The 20,116-nt window shown below is 50.5% G+C and overlaps 1 protein-coding gene across 4 annotated transcripts in view; it reads right to left on the reverse strand.

Annotated features, from left to right (window-relative positions):
- Positions 1 to 20,116, reverse strand: part of USP18 (ubiquitin specific peptidase 18) — a 376,292-nt gene that overhangs the window by 124,525 nt on the left and 231,651 nt on the right. For all 4 annotated transcript variants that reach the window (XR_011281791.1, XR_011281790.1, XM_069628683.1 and 1 more), the window contains one exon: positions 12,900 to 13,046. Coding sequence is in view for 2 of the 4 variants with exons in the window: in XM_069628683.1 (XP_069484784.1) it covers positions 12,900 to 13,046 (147 nt within the window). In the remaining 2 variants the exon portion in view is untranslated. The remainder of the gene's footprint in view (positions 1 to 12,899; positions 13,047 to 20,116) is intronic.

Raw genomic sequence — 20,116 nt, forward strand, 5'->3', positions numbered from 1 at the left:
CCGTGTCAAATGCAGAAGAAAGATCGAGGAGAATGAAGACAGACGGAGAGCTAGAGTGAAGATTAGAGAGCTGATCTTCATGGGTATTCAAGAGTGCAGTTTCCATAACTCTGGCTGCTCTGAAGCCAGACTGATGGCCATGGAGATAACCAACAGATTCAGTGTGGAGGGTTAGCTGGGAGATAGCCAACTTCTCCAGGAGTTTGCCCAGAAAAGGAGTGATAAAGATCAGGCGATAGTTTGCCGGAATGGAGGGGTCGGCAGAAGGCTTTTTTAATAGGGGATGCACAAGGGAGTGCTCAAGAAGAAAGGGGAAAGATCCAGTTGCAAAGGAGTGATTATAGAAATCGGCCAAGGCTGGAGAGAGAGAAGGATCAAGTTACTTACCTGTAAATGTTGTTCTCCAGCATGGGTCTGGCATGGATTCACATGCTCATGAATATTCCCCGTCATCAAGCTGGGAATCCTCGGTAAGAGAAAAAACAGTTTCAGTTTTGTTTCTGAACTGTCTTTCCCCTATATACCAATCACTGAGCTCTGGGTCATACTGCTCACAGCCAATGACTGCCTTCCAACTAAGCCCCTCCCCTGGCAGCAATCTTCAGATTTGGTAGCACGTAAAGTGGCAGTAGGACCAAGAGACGAGCCGCAGAGGACAAGGCGGGAGGGTTTGCATGTGAATCCATGCCAGATCCATGCTGGAGAACAACAGTTACAGGTAAGTAACTTGTTCCTTCTCCAGCACGAGGTCTGGCATGGATTCACATGCTCATGAATAAAGAATACATAGGAGTACACACATGCAGAACCACGGGAGGTGACAAGGCTCAACGGAAGCAATTACTCTTACCTCCTCACCAGGCTCACCTTCAAGCTAACTGGATGGGCAGCACTGCTTGGCCGACTATGGATTCCTCCCTGTAAACCCTGTTGATGCAGTAGAATTTCGTGAAGGTGTGCATCGACCTCCATGTAGCAGCCCTGCAAATGTCAATCAGGGGCACACCAGACAGGAACACCATTGTAGCAGCGATCGCTGTGGTAGAGTGGGCTCTTGGACGGCAAGGCAGCGGTTGGTTTGCCAACGGGTGACAATGAGTGATACAGCGGAGAGCCAGCTGGAAATGGAAGTAGGGGTGCGTCTGCAGCACCACTCTCGTCTCGTGGAAAGTCAAATAAGGTTGTTTGCAGGATAGGGCCTGAATCTCACCCAATCGTTGCTCATAAGGAATGCCCACGAGGAAAGCTGTCTTCCACGACAGAAACTTAAGCGGAGCTGAATGCATAGGTTCAAATGGGGCCCCCAAGAGTCTAGTCAGCACCAGGTTGAGTTCCCATTCCGGGGCCTTCACTGGCAGGAACGAGCGGAATAGTCCCTTGATGAATTCCTTGACAAGACAGTGCAACCACAGTGAAGACCATCCCGTAGAGCTGGTGTAGTGGGAGATAGCCGCCAAATTTACCTTGATGGTGGCGTGAGCCAGCCCCGACTTAGCCAACAACAGTAAATACGGAAGTACTTGAGGGGCTGTGACCCGTAGAGGGTCGATCTTCTGAGATCGGCACTAGATCGCGAAACGTTTCCATTTGTGCCCATAGCATTTCAAAGTCGACGATGCTCTGGCCTTTGCAAGCACCTCACTGCAATCCGCCGGAAGCTCATAACCACTGAATTCTAACGGTGCAGGAGCCAGGCCTTCAGGTTCAACGATCACAGGTCGTGGTGCAGAATAGCACCCCCTTCCTTGGCGAGGAGGTACGCGACCACTGGCAACTAGACTGGCAGGGACGTTGACATGCTGAGAAGGTCCGGGTACCAGATCTGCCTCAGACACGCTGGGGCGACGAGGATCATCCTGCAACAGGGCCGTCTGAGTTGACTGATGACTCAAAGTAGCAGTGGAAATGGAGAGTATGTGTACAAAAACAGGCCGTCCCAAGGGAAGGAGAATGCGTCCCCCATGCTCCCCGGGTGGGGAAGCTTCTGGCGAACCTCCGGCACTTGATGTTTGTCACCGTCGCAAACAGATCGATCTGGGGACTGCCCATAAAAGGCTGTCCACTTGATCCTGACGAAGCTCTCACTCGTGGAAAGAGTGCAGCTCCCTACTGCGGGAGTCAGCGACAATGTTCTTTATTCCTGCCAGGTGAAACGGAATGAGGAACATCCCCTGGGCAACGGCCCAGCGCCACAAGTCCTGCGCCTCCTTGGAGAGCGCCAGGGATATGGTGCCCCCCTATTTCTGGATGTAAAACATTGTGATGGTATTGTCCATGAAGACCCTCACCACCTTGCCCTTGAAAGATGGCAGGAATGAGTTGAGGGCCCAATACACCTCCCGTAGTTCCAGTACGTTGATATGTAGCGTCTTCTCCTCTGTCAGCCACAGGCCTCTAGCCTGTCCGGTGTGGGCTCCCCATCCTTCCAGGGAAGTATCCGTCATGACCGTCTCCCGGTACGTGGGGCTCTGGAAGTGCATCCCCCCGGTGATGTAGGAGCACATGCCCCATCACCTTATCAACCGACGGAACTACTCGTTGAGCGCGATCCTGTCCTCAAAGCCTCTGGATACTTGGACCCAACCGGCGTCGAGGAACACCTAAAGTGGAGGCATACGCAACTTTCAGAGCCGATCAGGTATATGCACGACAACATCATCCCGAACAGCGACTTGATAGAACTGAAGATTGCCATGGTGAGGACTAACAGCTATTGCACCTTGCCCAAGATGGCGCTATCCTCTCCTCCAATGGAGCCACCAGACAGGACACTGTATTGAGCCTGGCTCCCAGGAACAGTGTGTCCTGCGACGGAGTCAAGTAGGACTTTGCATAATTCACAGAGAATCCCAAGTCTATCTGTGGCCAGAAAGTCCTTGCTGTGTGATCGACGGCGACGTCCATTGACTTGGCCCGGATGAGCCAGTCTTCCAGGTAAGAGTACATGTGAATCCCCTTTAGTCGCAGATGGGCTGCCACCGGCGCTAGGAACTTGGTGAAAACCCTGGGTGCCGACTTCAGTCCAGAGGGAAGAGCCTTGAACTGGTAATGCTTCCCTTGGATGACGAAACGCAGGAACTTGCGATGTCTTCTGTGTATGGGGACGTGGAAGTATGCGTCCTCTAGATCCAATGATGACAGAAAGTCTCCCTGCTCCAGTTGGCTGAGCATGTGCTGTAGTGTGACCATCCTGAACTTCTGGGACTTTATGAACTTGTTGAGTCGTCGTAGGTCAAGAATGGGCCTCCAGCCACCGTTCTTCTTTCATACGAGAAAGTATCTTGAGTAAACTCCAAAGCCCCGGAGTCGCTGTGGGACTAGCTCTATCGCCCCTTTTCTTAACATGGCCCGGTCCTCCAGCAGCAGCTGAGGGACGTGTTGTTCCTGCCAGGCCACCAGTGGTATTCGAGGACACTTTAATTGAAATTCTAGGGTGTGTCTGTGGGCGCATTGGTGGGGCCCGATGTCCTGGCCAGTACAATATTGCTTGGAGGTCGACGGTCCACCTTGCCGTCCTCGACAACGACAGTGGCCACTTTCGAAGGCCTTGGAGCGACCCCTGTTGGCTTCCTGTGTCAAGCAGCGGGAAGGTTGGCAGTAAGAGGATGAGCCCCCGCCGAAACCCTTCGAAGACCTGTTAGACTACCCTCCTGAGGAACGAAAAGGACAGTCGTCATTGCTGCAGAGTGCCCAGAGCATGTGCCATCTCCGTGTCCATCTTGATGTCCTAGAGGGATTAATCGACATCCTTCCCGAGCAAGTTGTCTCTGTCGAACGGCATGTACAGGACCCTCGTCTGGACTGCTTGTCTAAAGTTGGTGGCCTTGAGCCAGCCACGACAGCGAAGGCAAACCCTATTTCCCATCTGGCGGAAATCCGTGTCCGCAATGTCCAGGGCCACTGTGATGGCGTGGTCCGGCGCCACCTCGCCTACCTGGAGGATCTCCAAAGCCTCGACCCGCTTGTCATCGGGGAGGAAGCCCAGGAGTGGAGCCATCTTGTACCAAAGCTCCCAGTCGTATCTGGCCACTATCGATAAGGTGTTGGCAGCCTTCACCATCGTCACCGCTGAGTAGATTACCTTTCTACCCATGGAATCCAATTTGTTCCCCTCGTTGTCTGGAGGAGCGGAAGAAGAAGACCCCAAACTCGACAATTTCTTTCTGGCGGCCGCCGAAACCACTGAGTCTGGTGACGGTTGAGATCGTAGACACTTGTGTGAAGAGTCTGGCACCCTGTACTTCTTTTCCAGTCGATCTCTCTTCGCTGGGGCTGAGGTGGGGTTCCTCAGCAGTGCCAGCCTCTCATTCCAAACGTTGTCCAGGAGTGGGACCAAAAGGATGGTATTCCTCTTCGCCTGCTGGTGCTGATACAAGAAGCCCTCCTTCTTTTCCTCTGGGGTGCCCTGGAAAAGCTCTGATGCACGGGCAATCATGGAATGGAAAGATCCCACCTCGTCTGGTGGAGAAGCTCTCAGCTGTGGCGATGGGGGTCTCCCATCCCGTTGTCGTAATCTGTGTGCGTCGTTGCTGTGTCCAACTCCATCCCCCTATAGGGGGAGTGCAGCGATGGCTGGAATGGAGGTGTAGGATGTCTCCTCCTCTTCTTCGCTGGAGGTTCCCCCGGTGTCAACAGGGTCACCAGCAGTGGTACCGCCGGAGGAGCCTCTGGTGGCGCCATCGGCATCCTCCTCTGAATCTCCGACACCAGCATGTGGAGGGTCGATAGGATGACCTGCGAAAGGTCTCTAGCAGGCACCTGGGGAGAGGGGTCACTGGGCCCAGAGTCCAGGTCGTCATCCCCGTGGAGGGTATCACTGTCGTCATCATCTCTGGCAGGTGGCCTCCCGACGTTCTCCTCGTTCTCGTTGTCACCCTCAATGGTGTGGACGGAACGTATCTCCTGGCCGGATAAAGAAATGTCCATTCCTAGGAGTTCTTCTCCACCCCCCCTTTCTTCGGGTCCTGAGGGGTTGGTCTCGGACTGAGGTCTGGCATCCTCTTCTCCGAAGTCTTCTCAACTAATAAAGGACTACTACAGGCCAAACTATAAAAAAAATAAATGGCTTAGGTAGAGCCTTCCCTACCATAGCCATCACCAAATGCAACACCTTACCTGAGTCCCTAAGAACTGAAACAAACCTACAAAGCGTCAAAAAGAAATTAAAAACTCTCTTATTCAAATAATCATACTCTGAAATGACCACTTCATACTGATTTATCTATATACCTGTACTGTCCCGTCACCACGTCCCTTGTCTCTATGGAAAGCGCTCTGATGCCTGCGGCCTGCAGCGCTATAGAAATAAATAAATAAATAAATAAATAAACCGGCTTGGCCAAAGCTTCCCTCCTGGGAGGAAGAGCCACTCTGGCCGTCGTCGGGGTACCCTGGCCGGGTCAGCCGCTATTGCCTTTGAGAGGGATGCCACCACCAACTAGATGGAGGAGGACGACTTGGCCTGGTGCACCTGGGCCTTTACAGGCAAGCCGTATCCCTTGTCCTGCTTGGCCTTCTCCTTCAAGGACAGGTAGGACACCTTGCCCTGCTTAGCCTTCTCCTTCACAGCTGGGTCCGACACCTTCTCCTGCTTGGCCTTCTCCTTCACGGGTAGCTCAGACACCTTTTTCTGCTTGGCCTTCTCCGCTGTCTCCCTCAGCTTCCCCGGGGTAGCTGCCTTCCTCTTGGAAGAGCTGGAGCGGTGGCTGAGACGGACGCTGAAGGTGATGATGAACGCGCCCTGACCGTCGCGGGACCCGCAGCAGCAGCGAAAGCAATGGAAGCAGACATGCAGTGCTTGGCCTTGTGTTGGGCCCACACAGATGGTGCGCCCTCAAAGGACTTAGAAGCCCGCTCACTTTGGCTGGATCCGGAAGAGGCATGCCCCTATGAACCACCCGGGGTAGAGGCCCTGGCCTTGAGCCACGTCGCCAACCAGACATGCCGATCCTTCATCGTGCGCTTGGTGAAACCATGGCAGATTTCACAATCATCTTCTTTATGCATCGGGTGCAGGCAGCACAGATACTTGAAATGTTTGTCATCCATGAACACATTCCGCAAACCGCAGTCGGAGCAGAGCTTGAAGAGGGAAGCACCGTCCTTCTCATCTGACATGATCCACGCAGTGTAGGCCTGAAGAACTTCTGGAAGCTTCCAAGAAAAACACTTGATGAATTCTGCCCTTGTGGGGCGAGAAAGATGCAGAAAAACGGGTCCCTGTTAATCAGAAGGGTAATCGATAGAGCACACGGGCTCGATTGACCGAAAAACAGAGTTCTCCTATCAAAAAAGTGTGAAAACGCAGAAAAGCTCGAAGAGCAAAACATAAGAACTACCAACACTTGAACGTGCTGCAAAAATATAAAGATGGCTGCCCAGGGAGGAGCTTAGGTGGAGGGCAATCATTAGCTAGGGGCAGTATGACCCAGAGCTCAGTGATTGGTTTATAGGGGAAAGACAGTTCAGAAACAAAACTGAAACTGTTTTTCTTTTACTGAGGATTCCCAGCCTGACGACAGGGAATATTCATAAGCATGTGAATCCATGCCAGACCCCATGCTGGTGAACCAATATTGTTCTTAATGGTTTTAGAGGAGCAAGGGGTCACCTGTTTGGATAAGGCTTTCACAGACTGGACTTATCTAGAAACATCATCAGGTGTTACAGGAAAGAGGGAGGCGATAAGGAGACGAGGGGGCGGCCAAGGAGGGCCTGAGAGAGATAGAGGGAAAGAGTGGAGAAGAGGAGACGAGTGGGGACAGAATACCCTTGGTTTTAATGGTGAAAGGAGAAGCCAGAGCCATGCAGAGGGCCTGGGTAGGTGTAGAAGAGGTAGATACTGCACTAGGATTGGCCAGCTCCTTGCAGATTTTTAAAAGTTTGACCATGTTGTTAGAGGCCGCAGAGATGTGGGCTTGAATATGGACCATCTTCTTAGAGAAGATGGAGAGTCTGTATTGCTTTTGGAGCAGGCAGCAGGCCAATTTGTCAGAAGGTGCACCCGAAGCTCCCCACTTCAGTTCAGCTACTCTGCCCTTGCATTTCAGAGCAGCCAGATCAGAGTTATACCAGGAGTTGCACTTGGTGGCAGGCTTCAGGCGGATCCTCATGACAGGGGCAAGGATATCCCGAGTGTTAGAGATGGATAGGTGAAGGTTGGAAAGGGCTGTGTCAGGTTGGGACTCAGCCGCCAGAGTAGGAGGGGGAGAGAAATTGGAGGCAAAGGTGACCACGGACACTCACTTCATAGGTTGAATGACCGCGAAGGAAGGTGTCGGTGCTGGGTGGGCCTTTGCCAAGGGGACAGGAAGCTTAAGGTGAGAAGAAAGAAGAAAGTGGTCAGTCCAGGAGAGAGGAGTAGTGAGAGGATTAGAGAAGGGGATGTCTGAAGAGATGAAAACATCCAAGGTGTGTCCAGCAGAGTGAGTTGGACCAGAGGGTAGAATGGAGAGGGAAAGAGAGTCGCAGAGATTGCGGAAAAGGCCAGAGGAGTCTGGGGAATCCAGATGAATGTTGAGATCCCGAAGGAGGAAAAGCTGGGAGGTAGAGGAAAGGAGAGAGGAAGTGAGGTGAGCCTATTCAGAGAGTAAGAGGGTGACCTGGCCAGGTGGCCCGAAGATGTTGGCCAAGGTCAGAGAGAGGCTGCGAGAGATAGAGAGCCTGCAGACCAGGCATTCAAAGGAGGAATAGGTCTGAGTGTCATGGATGCCTACCCCCGGAGCACCAGGCCAGGCCCAGCACCCCCGGGAGCAGGCATCATGCCCCCGGGTAAAAGACCAGCGGCCCCTTATAGGGGCTTTTTGGACTCTGTCCCGGCGCTCTTGGCGCCAGGCTCATTTTGGACATCAGTCCTGGCGCCATAGGCGCCAGGCTCATAAAGGAAAGGTTTTGGTGCACTTACCTGATGCAGACCATGCTGCATACTCACCTGATGCAGACCATGCTGCATGAAGACCCAAGCCAAATGAGGCTTAGGAGGGACTATTTTACTGAAGGGACTATTTTGTTACTTGGGTGGGGCTGTGGAAGAATACTTACCTAGGACTTCTTCCAAGGCTATTTAAGCCACGCCCGGACAGCCACACGTGCTTCGCGTTGTTCTGCATCCCAGCAGCTGAATGCTCACCATGTCTGCTCCTGCACCTGGACTCCAGCCACGCCCGCCTCGAACCTGGAACACCTGTAAGGAAAGAAGAGAAGAGAAAGGTGAAAACCAAGAACTTATTCAAACTTCTTACCTGCATCCGGAATCTTCACACCAGCATTCTTGAAGAAAGACTTCCATTTAAAAGCATTGCGTTGCTCGCTGCAGCGCCGCGCTTCACTCACCTGTTCTCGAGACATCTCCCGGCTCCATCGCGGCTGTCAGCAGCGGTCGCCACATCTCTGCACCTAGGGGAGAGAAGAAGAGACAAAAGGTGAGCAGAGGGAACACAGGAGGAAAGCCGAATTTTCAGCCATAATACTTACCGGCTTTTCTTGGTGAACCATTCCACATTTCGGGTCGGCGCCGCTTCGTTGGCAGGTACTGCACCCCGGCCCCTATGGGGAAAGGACAAAAGACATTACTTGGGAATTATAAAGACATTTAGAGGGGTCGCCCTCATCACTAACTCACCTGATTTTACCATCGGCAATTTAACCCCTCAACGCATCGCCTTCGTTCTGCACCTGAAATAAAGGACAGATCACAGGTTAGGAAGACAACATAAAAAGAGGCTCACACTTGAACTTTTGTATCTTCATACTTACGGCGTATCGCTCAGAAAAGTCAAGTGGATTCTGCCAGCGCCATTCTGAAAACCAGTGAAGTAACTGGACGAACGCGCGCCCCTGCACCAGAAGCAGGATGGAGAGTTCATCCTTCCAAACCATAAGGTGAGCTTAAACCGGGGGTTTTGGAGGAAGTCAGAGAAGAACGAAGGGGGAAAGGGGGGAGCAAGCACACTATTCTGCAGACAGTTAATCCCTTTCTCATCTGCAGAAGGATATTCCTACGGGCCAGACAAGCAAGATTTGGGGGTCCTGTTCAATCGGTGGTCCGAGTTCTGCGCATCACGCTTGAAGAGGCCACAGCAACCCAGACTAGACCAGCGCCTCCGTGGGAGCCAGGTGAGCGTTACACTGAGTGGGGATGATGAAAGCAGGGATCCACTCAGGAAAGATCAGGGCCACTCCGCCTCTGGGCCTGTTGGGCCTGGGCTCAGAGAGGAAATTGTAGACCTCACGGAAGAGTGTGTCAAAACTCGTGACAGAGCTGGCCTTGAACCATGTCTCGATAAGAGCGAGAACATCTAGATCCAGGTGTTCAAGGTGGTGACAGATGTCAGAGGAGTGTTTAACAGCAGAGCGAGAGTTGAGAGTCACCATGTAGAGCAGGTTGCCCTTTTTGAAAGACTTCCAGGGAGGGGTACAGGGAAAGAAGTACCCATTGGAAGTGGCAGAGGAGCCAGAGATGTGGGAGGTGAAGGCAGCAGAGGAGACAGAGAGGAAATGGATGGCAAGGGAGCCGGAGAGGTGGAGGACAGAGGTGGCTGAGGAGCCAGAGAAGTGGTAGATGGCATAGAAGCCAAAGCAGTAGAAGCAGGTGGTGGCAGAGGAGCCAGAGAAGCAGTAGGAGTAGCAGGAGACAGAAGGAAGTTGATGAGCGAGGGAGGTGCCTATCAAATAGTATGAGATTGGGCTGAGGGCCATGGACCATGACAGTGCCATTTAGAAAGACATTAATGATGACTCTGGAGGACTGGAAGGAGGCCAGGAGGACCCCAGACCGGGTGCCACCAGGAATGGGAGAAGAGGAGGAAGGAGAGATAAGTGCAACCATATGAAGGGTCCATAGGTCAGGAGAAGGAAGGACAAAGAGGATGTCTGGGAGTGTCTGACTGGAGGAAGCGCTGACATAGGTGTCAGTGAGAGGAAGTCCTGGATTGGAGACCAGGGTGTCCTTCTTGAGCTTCTTCCTTCTAGTCTTAGTGTGAAGAGTAGGATAGGAGATAGAAAAGCGATTAGAGAAGATGGGGGAAATTAAGAGCACCCTGGTGGGTGTGAAAGAGGAAGGAGAAAGGGCAGGTGAGAAAGGGAGAAGAGAAGGAAACACCGTACAGAACTACACCACACAGGGTGCACAAGGAGGGGATTTGGGAGAAAAGGGGGGTAAACAGTGGGAACAATGGGCAACAACAGAGCGCATATGGAGATAAGTAAAAAAGGGCAGCAACAAGCAGTGAGTGGAAACAGCGGTGGGAGCCCACCAGGCTCAGCTCAACCCAGAGAGGAAAAAGTCCTGAAGGGCAACTGTAGTGATCGCAGAGTAAGAGGGAACCTAGAGAAAAGGAGAAAGGCCTAGTGGACACAGCAAGCCGTTTACAAGCACACCCAGGAACGTTCGCATAGAGGAGAAAAGCAGAGAATGCAGGAGAAATGCAAGAACAGTGATAGAGGCTAATACAGTCACCTAGCAGGAGAAAATGCAGGGGAATGTACAGAAACAGTGATGGAAGCCCGGTCCACACCGGTCTGATCTTGCGGTCAATACTGGTTGACGGCTGCACTGCATACTCGTACTCTGTGTTCCGACCTCTTCGTTGCCAAACACCTGCGTCGCCAAACACCTGCGTCACACAACACTGCGGCCTTGTCACACAACAATGTAGCCTTGTCCTGTGAGGACTAGATTGTGGAGATGTGTTTGTAATCCGGTTGTAGTTTGTCTCCCTATGTGAGAGAGGGTTTGCCCAGACGTGGGTCTCTTGCTCGCTGCACCACAGGAACCCAAGCTACACCTCACTGAGGCGTCCCAACAAAGCCAAAACATCTCTGTGATTGCTTGTGTTTCTGTTCAGAGGGGACCTGGCCTAGAAGTTTGGACTGGGCTGCTACCATTGGTGGCAGTACCTCACTGATTTGCATATGGCTGGACCCCTTCTTCAGTGGCACAGACGGGATAAAAAAACGGTGGTCTGGAAGGTTGCCCAGAGCAGTGCCAGTGGTTCAGATACACCCACAACCTTCCACCCATCACTTTTCTGGTTGTTACTGGTGTCCTATCCACAGTTTCCTGCTGAGCCGCCTTGGTCTGCTGTGTGCAATTTCCTCCATTCTCCTGGAGCCATTTCTATTGTTGATTTAATTTTACTATGGTGGTTCCCAGTCTTGTGAAGGATGATTGTTCTTCATCTGGGCCGTTGGGGTCATTGTTGTCTCAGGGTACAAGTCCCTGGGTGACTGGACCCTTCATTTTGCCTATTAAAAAGAAGCCTTTACTTACCCGTTGTTCTGCTTTTGTGGAACTGTGTTTTCAGAATCCATCACTGTAAATACTCAACTCTGCATCCTGGGTTGGTGGGTTTTCAAGATTCTCATTGTTAAGATGGATTTTCAGAATCAGACCTGTGGACACACTATTCTGGTGAACACGGAAAGACACTAATGTCAAGTCAAACTCTATCTGGGTAGTGTGTCTGAGCAGCAAGGTTTAGACTTAGAAGAGTGGTGGAGGGCACTTCATAATACAAGTTGGGCAGAATGTAGAAAAATAAATTATTTATTTTGACCTTGGACAACTCTTAGTAATTAAAAACCACAGGTTAGTATTATAGGCTCTGGCTACAGAGCACCAACAGTTTACTTTTGAACACATGGGGGCTCAAATGGGAATGGGGAAGGGCCCTGGTGAATGGGGAATTATCGGTCCCGCCAACCTTGGAATGGACCGGTAATTGCTCCATTCACCAGGGCGGAGTCGGTAACGTTTTGGAGGCAGCCATGGAGCTAATAGCTCCATGGCTATCTCCAACCTCGTAATGAGGCCCATAGTCTTGCACAACAGCATATGATGGCAACCAACCGAAAAGCACACCTAACATCAGTGAACGGTGTCAACTGAACTGATGCTGCCAACAGCACATCACAGCTCCCATGCTATTTTCCCGCTCAATCCTACTAACCCACCCCACCCTCTTCCCTTTCAGATCTGCCAGAGCGCCAGGGAACCACTCCGGTGGTGATAGTGCACGGTATAAATATCATTTAACATTAAAAAATGGATTTCAATGTGGGGGCTGAATTCCTCATGCACTGGTTGCTATACCAATTTACGAGTGTCCCCAAAAACAAGGTAGCTAACGCATGGAGTCGGTTGAAAAATATATCAATCCGAAAATCCATCCAGGATCACATAAACCATATGCAGATATGCTGGGAGTTCCATTTTAGTCAATGTGAATGCTGCAAAAAGAATAGATTTACTAATACCAATAAAAGCGCAAAATATTTCTATGAAGGTACGTTCTACGTGACTATCACAAAACCAATCACTTCCAAATGCTTTATAGGCCTATGGAGGAAAAGGCTCCTTTCTGTTTGAGTGAAAAATCATAAATGCCCATAGCTCTACAGTACCAGGGTGTATGACTGTGCCATATACAATGGAGGAACATCCACATTATGTAGAAGTATTTAACATGTTTTTAGTAGCTGGAATCAAAGCTTTCTGATCAGCCAAGAAACTTCAATAGCACAGGACAGATCACAGAGTAGGAAATATGTATAATTGAATAGCTTTCATTAATCGCTTTCTGTGTAAATATAAGTGTCCATGGTCCCTTGAGAAAGGTGAAATACACAGATGGAAACAGACTTCCTTAATTGTGGTCCCATGCCATGCTCCTAAGAGAGAAGTGACAGTGTTGCAGGCTTTGCAATACAATCGTCCCAGATCCATGCTTGTGGGGGACATGTTCTTAACATACAGTCCATGAAGGACTGTGATACAGTTGTTTTGTATTAGTAGCATAGACAATAAAACACAATTGAATTAAGGCATGTTATCTTGAACAAATGCAATCTTCAATGGTAGATAGTGCCATTAGACAGTGATAGAGAATGCTGGATTCTACCAGTGATGTTGGCCTTTTGAATCTGGGGTTAGAGACTGGAAGTGGCAGGGCGATCAGGCTGCTGTCCCTCGTTCTTTCTACCGAGCACCTCAGACAGGTCAGGTATTCCTGGACATGGATTGTGTACAGTGAGGCAAGTCTTCCAGCCTAGGACACAGAAAGAAGAAGATACAGCACTGTTATTAAATAGCAGTCATCGTCGTGAGTACATGGTTACTCGAATCGACTTCTAGTGAGCAGAGTGATGCGAGAAGCAATAATGCGATATCAGTGAAAGCAGCACGACATCTGTCGAACTCCACTGGTAAAGTGTGATCTCATTGATCGCAGTGCGACTTCTCCCTAAAGCCATCACTTTAGGGAGATTGCACATGTTCTTGGGTGGTAGGTGTGACATATGAAATGGTGTTATTTTGGTGTGGATGGTGTGACTCCACTGAAAATAGTGTGCTGTTATTTACAAGTGTGTAATTTCAGTGAGTTGTGTGATGTCAGCATACATGCTGGAACCAGGGAGGAATGTGTCATTCCATTGCAAACATCACTTGGTCCTGTACCAGTGACAATGGAGTATCTTCATTAAGATCACAATGATTTCAGTGACACAAGTGTCATTTCAGTTTGAGTGATGTGTGTATGGGAGAACATTCTTTTTTGCTCCCTTTTGTGAAGGCACTTCACTTTTTGCTTGTTCTTTGTGATGCCATAACCTTTTTCCCCAGTGAGTTCCTTCGCTATCTCACTGTGGCATGACTCTTGTATGTTTGGGAATACTTGGGGACCAATATGGCCGATAGGATAGGGGCTTAGCCACTTAGCCTTCCTATGTCACTTTCCGGACCCAGACAGTTGTTCTGGTTGTGGATGAGTCTTTGTCTTCCTCTATGCCTGGATGGGGACAAATCACAGTGGGGGGCTGGCTGTCTTGATTGGACAATCAGACCGCCACTTGTTGTAAAATGCAGGGTGAGAATGCAGAAGTTGCGCTGTAGTTCCTATTAAATACTGTGAACCTGGAAGCTGAAGACAAGTCAACCACTGGAACCAAAACCAAAGAGGATGATGAAGGAAAAGCGGATGAAACGATTTCCAGCGAGCGGCGAGCCTGCTGTGTAACCAGAGCCTGCAGTAGACCTTCCTTCCAATCAATCTGGGGACTCCGTAAACGATGACCCTGACACAGAGGCTGATGAGACCCATTAGACTCAAGAAGACCTGCATTTTGAGCCATCCCACGTATTGCTGCGACCTTGCGCTGCTGCAATACCCCAATACCCTGGTTCCTTGAGCCACTGTGCGGTGCTTGGTCTTAAGAATTCCGAATCTCTCTGAAACTTCGTGCGCATTCTGGTGGATCTCCAGAGACATGAATCAAGTCTGTAAAGTACCGTCAACAGAGTGCTGGATCTTTGTAGCAACGAGAATTCTACCACAATTTTCTGTCTTCTTCTGTGCTCCTTGAAAAGGCACCAAATCCACAGAACTACATTCAGCCATGAGGAAAACCTTGCCTAGAGTATTCTTCATCGATCCCTGCTACAAAGTTCCTTCTGAGGTCTTGTTTTCAGTCACCACAACAAGAAATCCAGTGACCGGGTATTTGGCTGCAGATTCTGAAGTACTCCTGCTGAAAAACCTTCTTCAGTGCTGAGGCACTGTGTCAACTTGGGTATGTACTTACCTTAAGTCTGTTAGGATTTCTGTGTAGCTGTGGGGTGTTTTCTGTGATGTGGAGGCCTCTCGTCCAGTGCATCCAGTCCCACTGCTAGAATCCTGCTATGGCGCCTTCTGTGAAGCCCCTGGACCCTCTAAAACTCAGAAGTAAATTACTCACCTATTGGCCCAGTCTTCCTAAGGAACTCTGACTTTTGCTACTTAAGAACCTATCCTGTTACTGCCTGTTGGACACTAGATCCTAGTGACCCCCCCTTCTGCCACTGAGAACACTCATGCTCCAAGAATAAGGGCAAGACGTTTAAGGGTTTGGGCCTTTTGCCTAGAAAAGAGAATACGTGTTTAAAAGTTACTTACTTGTAAATGAGTTGGTGGGTAACTGTAACTCTAAGAGTGAACAGTTACAAAAGTTCTTACTTACCTTGGATATGTGATGCACTATTCTTAAAAGTATGGTTAACATCTTTCTTTCCCTATAAACCGTTTTGCCATTCTAATAGAAAGTAGATGTGAAGGTATATTACACTCCTGTGATTAGGTTGTGCCTCTTCCCAAAAATAATGTGTTGGTTTCACCAGATTATTCCTGCAGGGTAATTGTATGAGTGTCCTCCAACATTTGGTATCACCAGATTAGTCCTGTTAGGATAATTGTATGAGTGTCCCCCAACTGGGTCTTTCTTGCCCTGACTTGCTGTTACCCTATGCAGAATAAGTCGGTATTAGGTTGATGCCTACCTAGAATAACTTTCAGTCATTCCGTAAAGTGTAGCATTAGGGTTTACTTTCCCTGTGCTTTCTAACCCAGAGTCTGTGTTTCTGACCGTCCCTTATAAGTCTTACATCAGTCACTTGTCTAGTTGGGAAATATCTAACCTGGACTCCTTGTAAGATTAAAAAAGTATATGGGTTGTACTTACCTTGAGTTACCTGTGTGCCATCCAAAAATAAGTTACCAGAGTTACTGCTTATCTCAAGCTGTGTTTAACTGATCTCAAAAGCACCTGTAATTGAAGATCCTTAGGTTTTACTCACCTAGTATAACTGTGTGTTATCACAAAAGTAGTTATAGGTTTTTACTCTACCTGGAATAAGTGTTCCACTATTTGTGAAAAGTATATTGTCCAGTTGACGGATTATGTGATTTGTACTGAGAGTCACTGTACAACTGGTAGGGTCTACTGCCCTTGCATTACTGCATGTAATTGTGAAAGTAACCATTGGTTTTTATTCCCCAAGAATAGTTGTGACCTATACTGAATGTGTATGAAAAGGTTTTGACTTCCCTAGAACTACTGTTAAGTGTTCCAAATAAGGAGTATACTTTGGTCTGTGTACCGTCAAGTATAGTGTTGTGTTTTTATATTTGTAATTTACATACATTGGGCCTCATTACCTCCGAAATCGCGTCTGGGTTTCCAGAATGGGGAATTACTGGGCCATTCTGAGTTTGGAGGGCCCGGTAATTCCGCCCTCCAGGAACCCAGGCCCGGACCTTCCCCATTCCCATTTCAGCCCCCATAGCCCTGAATAAGAATAGGAGAGGGAGCAAACAACGGGCCGATTATGAGTGGCCCGTTGTTTTCTCCCTCTTCCCCTTGCGGGACCCGGTAACGATGCCTGGTTTTACCAGGCGTCCTTACCGGGTCCCGCAAGGGCACCTCGTAATGTGGCGGAACGATTTAACGGGTCTGCCTCCTTTTGCGAAGCCCATTAACCCGTTCCGCCAGGTTCGTAATGAGGCCCATAGTGTTTTAGTGTTTCTTTGGACCATTTGTATTACAATTTCATTTGTACTGATTCTACAGCCCTTCTCCCTCCTAAGATAAGCCTGGCTGCTCTGTCTATGCTACCATGAACTCAGGTGGTACAGCCTTATACTAAGAGTGGAGTCTTGTACTGCCTCAGTTGAATGGTTTTACTAACGCCTTAGTTGGACTTCAGAAAAACTGTCCTAACACATTGGCCTCTTATTGTTACACCTTTTCGGTGCACTGTTGTACATGTCCCCTTTTTTTTACTGCACAGTCGCCCTTTTCCAATTGCATTGACCATAATGACCAACCTCATTTATTTATTTAGTACATTTATATGAGCGCACAAAGCCCACAGGGGCTAGTTGCGAAGGAGGGGGTTGGGGAGCATGGAAGAGGAGGGTACATGAGCTGTGAATGCTCCATGAGCTGAAATGTTTAATCTTAGTGAAAGAGCAAAGTCTTGAGGTGTTTCCTGAAGACATGGTACGAGGGTTCATTACGCTGTTGAGTCGACAGCTCGTTCCAGAGGGCTGGGGCACGTGCTAAGAAGCTGGTGCTGCATGCTCTTTTCCTGTTGAAGCGAGGTGTGATGAGCCAGAGTTTGTAGGCGGATCGAGTAGGCCTGGATGAAGAATGTTTTTTGATGGTGTCCACGAGGTATTGGGGAGCCTCATTAGCAATACATTTATAGGTGATGGAGAGTGTCTTGAATTTGATCCTGTCCTTGACCCGGAGCCAGTGGGCATACTTTCTGGCTTCCCATATGTGGGCACATCTGTTGATGTCAAGTGCTGCACGCAGAGCGTTATTTTGAATGGTTTGGAGTTTGTGTATATTTTTCTCTGAGGTTCCACACAGTAGGGCATTGCAATAGTCCAATTTGGATTCAATCAGGGCTCGGTCAATGTCTAGGTGATTCTGGGAGGAGAGGAATGGCTTACTGGCGTTGATAAGTTTGATTGCATACCCTGAGGAGGCAGCAATGTGGTTGACCTGGGGAGTCAAGGTGAGTTCGGAGTCGAGGAAGACGCTGAGAGTTTTGACAGATGATGCGACCGGTATTTTGTGACCATCGATGGTGAAAGTTTTGCAGTCTGCATGTAATTTGGGAAGGCGTGCGGCTAGGTCAATGGTGAGGAGCTCAGTTTTGTCATCATTGATGCATAAGGAACAAGTTACTTACCTGTAACTGTTGTTCTCCAGCATGGGTCTGGCATGGATTCACATGCTCATGAATATTCCCCGTCGTCAGGCTGGGAATCCTCGGTAAAGAAAAAACCAGTATCAGTTTCGTTTCTGATCTGTCTTTCGTAGTAATAACCAATCACTGGTCTCTGCGTCATACTGACCACAGCCAATGACTGCCCTCTACCTAAGCACCGCCTCTGGCAGCCATCTTCAGATTTGGAAGCACGTGAAGTGGCAGTATGACCAAGTGAAGAGCCGCAGAGGGGTAGGCGGGAGGGTTCGCATGTGAATCCATGCCAGACCCATGCTGGAGAACAACAGTTACAGGTAAGTAACTTGTTCCTTCTCCAGCATGGGGTCTGGCATGGATTCACATGCTCATGAATAAAGAATACATAGCAGTACACACATGCACAACCACGGGAGGTGGCAAAGGCTCAACATTAAGCATCACATCAACTCAACATTAAGCATCTTACCTCCTCACCAGGCTCACCTCAGGCGAACAGGTTGCGCAGCACTGCTTGGCCGACCCTGGACTCCTCCCTGGAATCCCGGTCGACGCAGTAGAATTTCGTGAAGGTGTGCGTCGACCTCCACGTAGCAGCCCTGCATATGTCCAGCAGGGGCACACCAGATAGGAACGCCGTGGTAGCTGCGATCGCTCTGGTGGAATGGGCTCTCGGACGGCCAGGCAGCGGTCGGTTTGCCAACCGGTGACAGTACATGATACAGCCGGAGAGCCATCTGGAGATGGAAGCCTTCGAGAGAGCCTTCCCCTGATTGACAGGTCCAAAGTTCACAAAGAGTTGTGACGTCTTCCGAAAACCTTTCGTGCGGTCCACGTAGAACTTCAGCGCTCTAGCTACATCCAGCGAGTGCAAAGTCCTCTCAGCCGGCGACGAAGGCGACGGGAAGAACACAGGTAACACCAAGGGTTCGTTGAGATGAAAGTCCGACGGTACCTTGGGCATGAAGGAGGGGTGCGTCCTGAGCACTACCCTCGTGTCGTGGAAAGTCAAGTACGGGGCCTTGCAGGAAAGGGCCTGGATCTCTCCCACTCGTCGTGCGGAGGTGATGGCCACAAGAAAAGCTGTTTTCCACGATAGAAACTTCAACGGGGCCGAGTGCAGAGGCTCGAACGGAGGTCCCATGAGTTTGGTCAGCACCACGTTGAGCTCCCACGCCGGGGCCGGAGCCTTCACCGGCGGGAACGATCTGAACAGTCCCTTCATGAACTCTTTCACCAGACGATGAGACCACAAGGACGTCCGGCCCGTGGTTCTGGTGTATCGGGAGATCGCAGCAAGATGAATCTTGATGGACGCGTGTGCCAGACCAGCTTTGGCCAGCGTCAGCAGGTACGGCAGCACTTGAGGAGCCGTAATCCGTAGAGGGTTAATCTTCTGTGCGTGGCACCAGACAGAGAACCTCTTCCATTTGTGTCCGTAGCATTTAAGAGTCGAGGACGCCCTGGCCTTTGCAAGAACCTCTCTGCAATCGGCCGGTATGTCGTATCCTCCAAACTCTAGCGCTGCAGGAGCCAGGCCTGCAAGTTCAGCGACCTCGGGTCGTGGTGGAGGATGGCGCCTCCTTCCCTGGAGAGTAGATCCGCGTCCGCCGGCAGCTTGATTGGCGGGGACGCCGACAAGTCCAGAAGGTCCGGGAACCATATCTGCCTCGGCCACGCAGGTGCGACGAGGATCATCCTGCACCGTGACCTCTTGAGCTGGTTGACGAGCCGGATTAGCAGAGGCAAGGGAGGGAACGCGTAGAGGAACAGGCCCTCCCAGGGGAACGAGAAAGCATCGCCCATGCTCCTCGTCTGGGGAAACCTGCTGGCGAACCTCCGGCACTTGGTGTTCGTCGCCGTCGCGAACAGGTCGATCTGGGGTGTGCCCCACCGTCGGAAGAGGCGATCCACCAGATCCTGCCGTAGTTCCCACTCGTGGCACGAGCGCAGCTCCCTGCTGAGTGAGTCGGCAATGGTGTTTTTTATCCCTGCCAGATGAAACGGCACCAGAAGAATCCCTTGGGCGACGGCCCAATGCCACAGGTCCTGCGCCTCCTTGGACAGCGCTGGGGACCTGGTTCCGCCCTGTTTCCTGATGTAAAACATGGTGGTGGTGTTGTCGGTGAAGATCCTCACCACCTTGCCCTTGAGGGACGGAAGGAAGGACCTGAGGTCCCTAAACACTGCACGGAGCTCCAGGACGTTGATATGCAGGGACTTCTCCGTCGGGAGCCAGAGTCCCCTTGCGTGCAGATTTTCGGTGTGCGCTCCCCACCCTTCTAGGGAGGCATCCGTGGTCACAGTCACCTGGTGGGCTGGGGTCTGGAAGTCCATGCCCGCCGTCAGATGCGCGCGGGTGCCCCACCACCGTATCGCTCGTCGGAAACTCTCGTCGAGCTTGATCCTTTCCTCGAAGCTGCCCGTCGTCTGGATCCAGCGCGTATCCAGGAACTCTTGCAACGGGCGCATCCGGAGCCTACACATGGGAATGAGGTAGATGCAGGAAGACATCATCCCGAGGAGGGACTTGATGGACCTCACCTTGGCCGCGTCGGCCACCAACATCCGTTGCACCTTGCCCAAGAT

This window comes from Ambystoma mexicanum, chromosome 12, assembly GCF_040938575.1.
Source record: "Ambystoma mexicanum isolate Mex_15411 chromosome 12, UKY_AmexF1_1, whole genome shotgun sequence".
NCBI lineage: Eukaryota > Metazoa > Chordata > Amphibia > Caudata > Ambystomatidae > Ambystoma > Ambystoma mexicanum.